Here is a 10,393-nt window from a genome sequence, read left to right as displayed (position 1 = left end):
CCCACCCCCCGCAGAAAGCAACCTTTGTCAAATGAAAAACAATTGTTGTTGTCCTGTCTCTCTCCAAGGCCCGGGAAATGACACCCTGCGGTGAAGGCCACGTCTTTTCTGTCCGAGACAAGCACTGCGTGGCTGTGGGCTCCTCCCTGGACGACTGTGAAGAGCCGTCCTTCGATGTGCACGCCCAGCTTCCGTTCTTAAATTCTTCCTTTTGGAACAGGCTGCGGCTTCCAGACACGGAAGGGTGGTCCCTGGGGCAGCCAGTATTGTCTCAGAGCGAGGCGGTGACGGCCGAAGATTGGCTGGTACCTTTGTCCAGCGTTGATGTGCAGCAATCGGGTTGGTTGTTGTTGATGGTGGTGGTGGTGGTAGTTTTTTTCTTCTTGATTCTTGATGGGTTAATTTCTAGTTGGTTAATCTATTCTTAATGGGCAATTTCTACTATTGTTGTTGTTGCTGGTGGTGGTGGTGGTGGTGGTGGTGGTGGTGGCATAGTTAGTTGTTTTTTTTTTTATTGTTGTTTTCGTTATTTTGTTGTTGTTTTTTCTCGATGTATTCTTTATTGTGATATTTGTCTGTGGTGTGATTTTATTTGTTTGCTTTTCTCGTTTTCGATCTGTTTACTTGTTTGTTTAGTGTTTTTTGTTTGTTTGTTTCTCTCTCTCTCTATATATATATATATTCATATATATATATATATATATATATATATATATATATATATTATACACACTGTGTGTGTGTGTGTGTGTGTGTGTGTGTATGTGTTTGTGTGTGAGTGTGTCTGTGACTGTGTCTCTGTGTGTGTCTGTGTCTGTCACTGTCTCTCTATCTGTCTTCCATGTTACTGTCTGTGTATCTGTTTCAATGTTTGTAACTAATTTTCCTCACTTTGCGATTTCGAAGACAGTTGGAAATAGCGAAGTTGTTCGAGGGGTATACATTTTTGATGACATGATCAAGCAAATTTACATGGGAAGATCATCATCAAAGTTGTGAAACAAGATCAATAAGTGATCTGCCAAAATAAACTTGCATCGATTTACAATTATTTCAAAGACCAACGAATATAACACATCTATTTCAAAAGCAAGTGGAGTACAATACGAGAGAGAGAGAGATTGTTACATGGGAAAATAGATTTCTTTTGTGTGAATAGATAGATGTTTTGAACAATCATTTCCTGGAATTATTTTTTAAAAACAAATATCTTGTAATTTTTTTGTTGAGGGGACATAGACATTGTTTTAGATTGTATATCCTAGTAGCTGACGTCCACAAAATATCACCATAAAGCTGAAGGACGCATTATATGTTCTGTTATTCTTCCCAGGTCTTCCAGTACCGGTACCGGAAGAGGTGTGCGGGTCTGCGCAGAGCGTGTTTCCTCATCCGGGCAACTGCGCGTGGTACTTCAACTGCTCTTTACTTCCGGACGCCGTCATGGAGACGTATCATGGGGACCACGTGGTGGAGTGCCCCTACCCTCAGCTTTTCTCCTCTGTGTCCTTACAGTGTGAGGACTTTGCGGACGTGCTCTGCCAGAGTCGTTCCGAACCCAAGTCTCCCTGTAAGTGATCTGTTTTATCATACTATGATAGATTAATTTATAAATTGGGTTCCATGTAAAAACATGTTCGATTACGTTATACAGTATATAGAAACCGACGTTTAAAGCATGCATAAAAAATTGAAAACAAGAAAAAAGTACCTGTTTAGACCAGCTGCCGTGGAGAAGTGGTTAGTGTAGCGCTAGCGGACTGACAGTTGGGACGACATGGGTTCGATTCCCAACTGAGGTGGGATTTCCGGCCCGCGGCCGGCTATTAACAAGTTACTTGTGTAAAGGGCTCAAATGGGAAGACTGGAACCACACAGTCGAGTGTCATCCACTTTGCGGATGTGTCTTTGGGTGTGTTATTCAAATTTCCAAACCAGCACTGCAAGTGTTTCTCTCCGACACGGTTAACGCCGGGATGTCACTGTGACAGGAAGCGTAGAGTACAGCCTTGTCCTGAACCTAAAATGGACTCCCATAGCAGCATCGTTGTCATCATCATTGTCATCCTCTTCCTCCCCCTTCATCATCAATATAAAGAAAGTCCCAAATTATGCGGCCTTTCATGCTCTGCTCTCATGCTGAACTCAGTTTCGATCCCCCTCCACTTCCGAGCTGGGGATGAGTCCTGTCAAGGTCTTCGGTGTCGGCAGATTCTTGGGGGTCTGTCGTTGGAGGGAAGTGCTGGTGTTTTCCCCTCTGGGGGAACGCTGACTCTGGCTCTGCGACTGAGCCATTACCGTCGTTAGTAGGGGGCTTAATCAGTGGTGTCCTAGATACGTTAAATCAGAACAGGCACTACTGAACACCGCTGAAGTGACTCCGCAGCAATGAAGGTTCTCCTCTGGTGTGTGGCCTCCTGGCGACCTAACATCGATGGTTACCTGTGGACTGCTGAAGCTGGGACTGCGACAGACGAATCCGTATGTGGCTGTGTATGGCGGACTCGCAATTAGCAGCGTAGGAGTAATGCCACGGAAATGGGGGGCGGGAGGGGGGGGGGGGGGTAAAGGCAAAAAGTAGAAATTGATATGGGTAACCCTATACAGACATCCAGCCAAACACCCAAACACCGATCTATATTCATACACACATACACACAATCATCACACACTACACGAAGCACATCATACATATCATACAGCACAATAGCTAAACAATGCTCATGTCATGTTACAATACTTAAATCCAATTCCACAACACTTAAATATATATATATATATATATATGTGTGTGTGTGTGTGTGTGTGTGTGTGTGTGTGTGTGTGTGTGTGTGTGTGTGTGTGTGTGTGTGTGTGTGTGACTGTCCCATTTATTTAATACTTTATTAAGGGGACCAATAACTTGAATTACCCATTTCAGTTTGCTTACCGCACTGGTCATAGCACTGAGATAGCCCTTCTCAAAATTGCAGACGATTTATTAACTTCCCTTGACAACAACGAAATCTCTATTATCTTTCTCCTTGATCTTTCAGCCGCCTTTGATGCTGCTGATCATCAGATTCTCCTTAACCGTCTGAATCGCACTTTTGGAGTCTGCCATCTTGCTCTCTCATGGTTCCGCTCTTATCTGTCTGACCGCTCCAATATCGTTTCTGTTTACTTTCTTTCATCCTCCCATTCCAAAGTAGTTTGGTGTGGCACAAGGCTCCGTGCTTGTGCCCATTCTATTTGTTCTCTAAATACAACCAATTTCCACCATTGTGAATCATCATTCGTTGTCTCACCACAGCTTTTCTGATGACAACCAGCTGTATCTGTCGGGACCTCCGTCTCTCCTTCCCTCTCTCATTGACTCTACTAAGGCCTGCATCTACGATCTGAAGACATGGATGACTGAAAACAAGCTAAAATTAAATGAGGATAAAACAAATCATGACTATCACCCACAAAGTCTTTTCCACTCAGTCCATCTTCCTTCCTCAATCTCCCTCAATGGCACCGACATTCCTCTTTCCTCTTCCGTCCACAATCTTGGTGTCATACTCGACCAGTCTCTTTCCTATCAGCAGCATGTTGAAAAAAATATGCACACTGTGTTACTTTGAAATTAGCAGAATTGCATCCATTCGTCATCTCCTGACTGAAGATGCAGCCAAAACTCCCCTCTGTGTCTTTGTGCCGTCCCGCCTGGATTATTGCAATTTCCTGCCTTTCGGTTCACCCAGCTACTTCATTGCTAGGCTTCAGAAAGTCCATAACTATGCTGCTCGTCTTGTCTGTCGTTCCTCTAAATTTGATCACATCTCTCCTGTCCTTAATGCTTTACACTGGCTCTCAATATAAGAAAGAATTGCTTACAAAGTTGTCTCTCTGTATTTCAAGTCCATTGAGGCTTCTGGTCCACAGTATCTTTCTGATCTCATTCATCCTTACATACCCTCACGCCAACTCCGCTCTTATTCTGACACCCGTATGCTTAGGATCCCCCCCTGCTCGAACCAAAACGTATGGCCAACGCAGTTTTACATACCAAGACCCCTTTCTTTGGAACCAACTTCCTCAGCCTCTCCGTAACTCAACTTCGCAGCAATCTTTCAAATCCAGTCTAAAGACCCACTTTTTCCCCTCCTGAATAATTCTCAACAGCTCATCCCTTTCCAGTATGAAATAAAATGACTATTAGTGAGTGAGTGAGTTTTGACAGCTTCAGAAATCGTTGGTTGTATTTTTGATTGTGTACTATTTACGATTGTGTGCTAAGACTTGTGTGTGTGCGTACGCGTGTGCTTGTGTGTGTTGTGGGTATGTGTGTGTGTGGGGGGGGGGGGGGTGGGGGGGAGGATGAACAATCTTCATTAATGTTTGGTATCTTGGTTTTTTTTTTTCCGTTTAAATATTTATATATGTGTTCTATTTGTATACGCCTAGGGTTTATTTTCAAGATTTGGCGTGAATGCTCATCATCATCATCATCATCATCATAATAGCGATTAATCAGCATCCCATGTGTGAGAGGACGGCATGGGTCGTTTCTGTGGCTAATGTTACACCCAATTTGTGGGATGGAGAGTATGTCCACACCTGTAATTCAGGATTTGCTTGGATAATCAGCGTGCTTTCCTTGCTTGCGCTCGATGTTTTATCGAGCCTGTCTTTTCCAAGCCTTTTGATCAAGACCACACGCTTCTCGTCAGCCGGGATAAAAAGGTATGTCGTCGAAGAGAAAGGTGGATTGAACTCAGCTACCTTGTTAGACATGTAACTTTACGTGCGAATCAATGTCACGGTTTTTTTTATATTTTCAAATAGCTGCGGTAAGTGTGCACGATCACAGATGTTTGTAATGTATTGCATTGCATTGCATTACGTTGCGTTGCGCTGAGTTGAGCTGAGTTGAGTTGAGCTGTATTGTGTTGTGTTGTGTTGTGTTGTGTTTCTTTTTGCAGCATCTATGCTCGAATCTTACACAGCATATTGTATGCGGTATCCATTAGCGACTTTCTGGGCCGGATGTTTGCGGTGGGACATAAGTGGACGCACTGTGGTATCAATGCGCGCAGAAAGATGGACTTGCAGGAAGCGAGAGTGGCTGTCTCCGAGTCAACAAAATATAACTAATATATCAAATTCAGAGGCGCTGTGTGTGGGAGGGGCGGGGGAGGCGGGGGGTGTATGGAGGGAAGAGAGAAATAGACGCATTTGATATATGTAGGGGGGGGGGGGAACATTCTTCTGGTAAACTCGTGCCATTGTTTGTTTTCATTTTGTATTGTTTTGTTGTTGTTGTTCCACACAGTCCATTCTTTTGTTGTTCACCGCAACAGCTTGCTAAACACGCACCTTTTGACGCCAAAGGCAATGCATACCTCTGCCCAGTGCAGCGCTACTTTCAGTCCATGTACGGATGCTGCTCTGCTGCCTGATTGACGTTAAAAGCATTCACATTAACCCTTTCACCGCCAAGCTCGCATGTATGCACAGGCGTGGTAGAGGACCCATGTCACTGAAAGGTGACCATTTATTGGTCGGTTATCTATGAACCTACTGCTCTTAATGTTCGGTGGTAGGATAGGTCATATTTTCAATACATCTCAGGGGAAATCCCCAGCTATTCTTAGCCACTGTCTTTTCTGTGTTTATACCAAAAGGGAATTTTGTACTCTAAATTGACTGGCGGTGACTTCTGACTGAGCCTCACGGTATTGCGCACGTGAGTGCAAGAGTGCAGTGACTGTGGTGTGTGTGTGTGTGCATATATATATATATATATATATATATATATATGTGTGTGTGTGTGTGTGTGTGTGTGTGTGTGTGTGTGTGTGTGTGTGTGTGTGTGTGTGTGTGTAGTCTATCACGAACCCATCTGCAGGTTCTCGTGTAAAGCATTGAAGAAATCACTTTGACTCACAACGAGAGAGAGGGGAGAAAGGGAAAGGAGGAACAACAAGAGAGAGAGAGGAGGAGAGAGAGGAGGAGGAAAGAGGGAGAGACAAAGACAAAGACAGAGAGACAGAGACAGAAACAAACAAAGCGAATTTGGAAACATATACAGGCACCAGACAACGAGACAGACAGACAGATAGACAGTGAGGGATGGGATGATGTCAAGCACAGTGTACATCAGAAAGGAAATCCTGACTATTCTATTCTTTTCTTCCTCATCAGTCGGTTGTTTCTGAGTAGCCAGACAGAGGAGCAAACGACTGACCACATAAGATAAGTTAAAGTCATAAATAAAGGAAGATAAAAGAAATGAAATTTAAGAACATACAAGAGTAAAGACGAAAACACACACGCAATAAGATCAGAAAACACGAAAAGGGTAACAGGCAACTATAAAATCTTTTGTAATAACTGTGTTATACATTCTCTTTTTTCGGTATTAAGAAAGATGCGCTTTCCTGTGGTATTCTCGTGTTTCTGTTTGTGTTGCAAAATGAATATTAAGAAAAGAAAATAATACGCAGGAAATAAACCCCGGACAGCGAAAATAAAAAACAGTGAAAAGGAAGTGGGGAGGAAGAGGGAGAGGAGGAGGAGGAGGAAAACAATAACATGATCAAGAACGAGAAAAACAAGAAGAATACGACAAAGAACAAGAAGAACAACAACAAGAACAATGAGAACAACAACTCTAACAACAACAACAAACTAAAAAGAACAAATATTCAAAAATACCAACAGCAGCAGCAGTATCTTCCGCCGTAAAGCCTGTTGCACATGGTCACATCTTTTGCAGCTACATGCTCTTCTTTGACTTGACCAGTACCAATTCTCGGTGGTAGCTGGTCTATTTTTGACCAGCCATTTGATGTTCCACTCGGCCAATTATTTTTGCCTCCTTCTCTCCAAGAAAGCGTGGGCTTACCAAACAATGCCTCTTTTGTCTGTTCGAAGAAGCTTTTTAGGGAGCTTTGGCTCACGTGTGGCGACACCGTGTAAGTAGATATTGATGGTGCATCGCTTTTCTTTGTCAGTCTGTGCGTCGGTCTACTTGCCTGTTTGTCTTTATTTGTCTGTATCTCTGTTTCTGTCTGTCAGTCTGTGTGTCGGGCTGTCAGTCTCTCACACAGGCATTGTAATACCGTCGTTGACTCCTCTTCTTGAATTCTTGGGAATGCTTTGATTATACTTTTCTTAGTTTTGCAGTTTTGTGTTAAGATTTTTTCATTCAGAGCGAAAATGATTTTAGTTTTGCAAAACGCGTTCTCAACGATAACTCTCTCGCATTGGGTTACAAGCTTTTAGAATCATAAGTGCAGCCCATAGTACGGTCTAGAATCATGGGGGTAGACAAAGCGGTAATTTTTTTGCGAATCAGTGCATTTATTAGCACTTACGAAATACTTGAGTTGATTCTCAAATACTAAATGACCTGATATATTGTGAAACAAACCGCTGTTTAATTTACGTGCCTTCTGGCTGAGAATACTGCAGAAATTTATATAAGCTGGTGGTCAGTTGGAAAGAAAGCAGGATATTAAATGCGTGGTTTTGTTTATTTGAAAATGGTTTCGAACACGTTTTGTTGAATCAATGTGCTGGTTGCATTATACGTTTTATAAATGCATTTTGTCAACGAATGTTTGAGTGCATGTGCCAGGCTTAAATTTGGAACGAGGAAATCAAACAAGTGAACAATTAGGTCCTAAACATGACATTATATACTGTGCATGTATAAAAGCCGTATTTGCTGTTATATGATATTGGCAAACACATTGAACTTATCAACAACAAAATTAAGGCTGGGCATATATATGATATGTGTGTTCATTACTTTAGGATCAGAAAGTTTGGAGGTTCAGATTTGCTATGCCATCTATGCAAGAAATGTATTTTAAACATTTAAAAAACAACAACAAAAAACCCGATTACATACAAATTTGTTCTGTGTTCTTTGATGCGAACATATATTATCTACTTTTGTGTTGCACAGATCTGAACGTTTTTAGAAATAGGAATGAATATCTGTATAAGCCAGTAGAATACAGAGAAACTGCATTTTCTTAGGTGCATTCGTTTTATATGTTTAAGCTATAATTAATGAAGCTTTACTTTTGTTCACATACTCATTCATGATGTGGCCGAAATAATCCGTATCAATATCACAGGTACATACACACAGAACAACAATAACAACAACAACAATCATAACAACAAATAGAGTATTTGGATAAAATTCATAACTCTCTGACTGTCTATGTTTCGAGTCAATGTGATCGCAGACGAAAATGGTCAGAGAGAACGTTCGTACATTTCATGTAGCGGATGATGCATGCCCTTATGACTTGTCAATGATGTTTTTGTTTTGTTTTTTTTTTCTCTTCATGCCCTGGATCTTTTGTTCGCTTAGCTTTCATCCCTACATACGTACTCACATGTCCTCCATTTTGATCCTTCACGCCTTGCCCACACACCACTTTGCTTCACGTGCCGGTCTCGTTTTCTTCACGCGCGTAACCAATCAGCGATCACCGTTCCCATCACGTGTCCTTGATCGGCCATTCTCCTTCCTGTCACGTGTTTCCTATTAGTTTCTTTCACAGCATCATCAGCGCACGTGTTTGGCTAATAGCAATGTCCATTTGATTATCTTCTTTTTTTTTTTGCATAAGTGATACCTCGAGATGCAGAGATCATGTCTGCGGTTGACGTGCGAAGCATCCATTTCATGTATATATGATACGAGTGGTGGTCCAGACCTCCGGAGTTATCAACAGTATAGATGAAAGCATCAGAGTGTGAGACCTGTGTACTGAATGTAATTAGTTTAGATCCGCCGAGTATTTGCTGAAATGGCCTTGTTGCTCGCAGTTATGTTTTGCACATTATATCAGAAACGTCCACGTTTTATGTCGACATCCATTTTCCGTGACAGGACTAAACTGAGCTTGATTATCTAAACCAAGCTCAGAGAACGTGGGTAAAAGAAACATCATTTCCAAAATGGCACCACCATAATACCAACACACTAGTGTGAAGTGCGTAGAAGGCCGGATTTTGTTTTGTTAGTTTCTCCGTCTGTTTGTTTGTCTGTTGGTTTGTTTTTGTTTGTTGTTTGTTTCAAGTGGATTAACAAAAGTAAGTGTGCGTAATAAACCCACACGTTTCCCACTCGGCATGCATGAACAATTCTACCACTAAAAGTTGAAATTAGAGCGATATCTCAGATTTTAAGAAGAGATATTTGTAATGATTTTTTAAAAGGGAAAATAAAGCTATATCTCAGAGTTTAACAGAAGATACTTATAACATGTTGACATGAATTTTAAGCGTGCATTTAGAAGATGATCGTTTCTTTTCTTCTTTAAATCTTTTTTATTTATTTCTTCTTTTCGTTCTTTCTTTCTGCACGTATGCAACGTGAGCGTAGCCACTTGTTGTTCAAGTAGCACGTTATAGGATCAAGCACATCAGTTTTAGAATGCGAGTGCGGTACTCAGAAATAATGAGCTCCCTCAGCCTTGAGAATGACCTTTCAGTCAGCGGTGCCAAACATAGTATGAACTGAATGATGTCTGGGGTGTCCTGGCGTGTACCAATGTTAAACTCGTCGATTTTTTCTTTTAGGCTTTCCTGGGCAGGGCAGTTCCCCACAAACGAAAGTCAGTTTGAGCCGTTTTTAATGCTTGTTAGCCAAGTTTTGTTTTTGCCATACAGTCACGTTTTCATGAACATAAAGCTTCTTCCTCCGCCCTACCCTCTCATACTTCTTCTCGGTCGGTTTTCCAAGTCAGCTATAACACGAGGAATTGATTTATATTATATATGGATATAAACATGAAATACTGGAAAATTCGGTGTGACTAATATTGACTGCATCTATTTTGATTCTGGTGATCTGACTAAAGAGCATGAATGATCACATCACACCATTTTCTGCTCACCAGGCCACTGGGGGCGTTTCAGAACCGCACACGTATGTTGTCACAACCCGTAAGGGGTTGCCCATGAACCCCCGCCCCTTCCCAGACTATCTAACGTCCCGACAACACAAACACGGAGACACAGAAAAGTTCAGCTCGTTTTACTGTGGTCATGCAAACATACATAAATAAACGAACGCCACAAACCCAAGCATTACTCACACACACAAAAAAAATAACTTCTAACTACAGCACAATACAATTTGCAGTCAACTGTAGCGCCAGTTCTGCTCAAACACGCTGCCAGAGTTCAGACATATGCTGACAGCCAAAGACGGACCACGCTGGTAGTTTGCTGGCTGAAGCTGGTCGGGCAAGAGGGGCAGTGGGAAAGTGGGAACGGGAACGGGAGTAAGGGAGTTTCGGGGTGACACGTTAGAAGGGGGACGAGGACCATTCCAGACTTGTCCCGGAGACCCGTCGAAGGCAGTGGCACGGAAGGGAGGGAAACAGGAAAACCT

The 10,393-nt window shown here is 42.2% G+C and overlaps 1 protein-coding gene across 1 annotated transcript in view; it reads left to right on the top strand.

The window, feature by feature from the left end:
- Positions 1-10,393, top strand: part of LOC143282269 (uncharacterized) — a 56,057-nt gene that overhangs the window by 16,591 nt on the left and 29,073 nt on the right. The window contains exons 2-3 of the mRNA XM_076587869.1: positions 69-339; positions 1,334-1,570. Coding sequence (XP_076443984.1) covers positions 69-339; positions 1,334-1,570 — 508 coding nt within the window. The remainder of the gene's footprint in view (positions 1-68; positions 340-1,333; positions 1,571-10,393) is intronic.

This window comes from Babylonia areolata, chromosome 5 (genome assembly GCF_041734735.1).
Source record: "Babylonia areolata isolate BAREFJ2019XMU chromosome 5, ASM4173473v1, whole genome shotgun sequence".
NCBI classification, from domain to species: Eukaryota; Metazoa; Mollusca; class Gastropoda; order Neogastropoda; family Buccinidae; genus Babylonia; species Babylonia areolata.
Note: the sequence above shows the minus strand (reverse complement) of the source record. Positions and strands in the feature narration are given on the sequence as shown.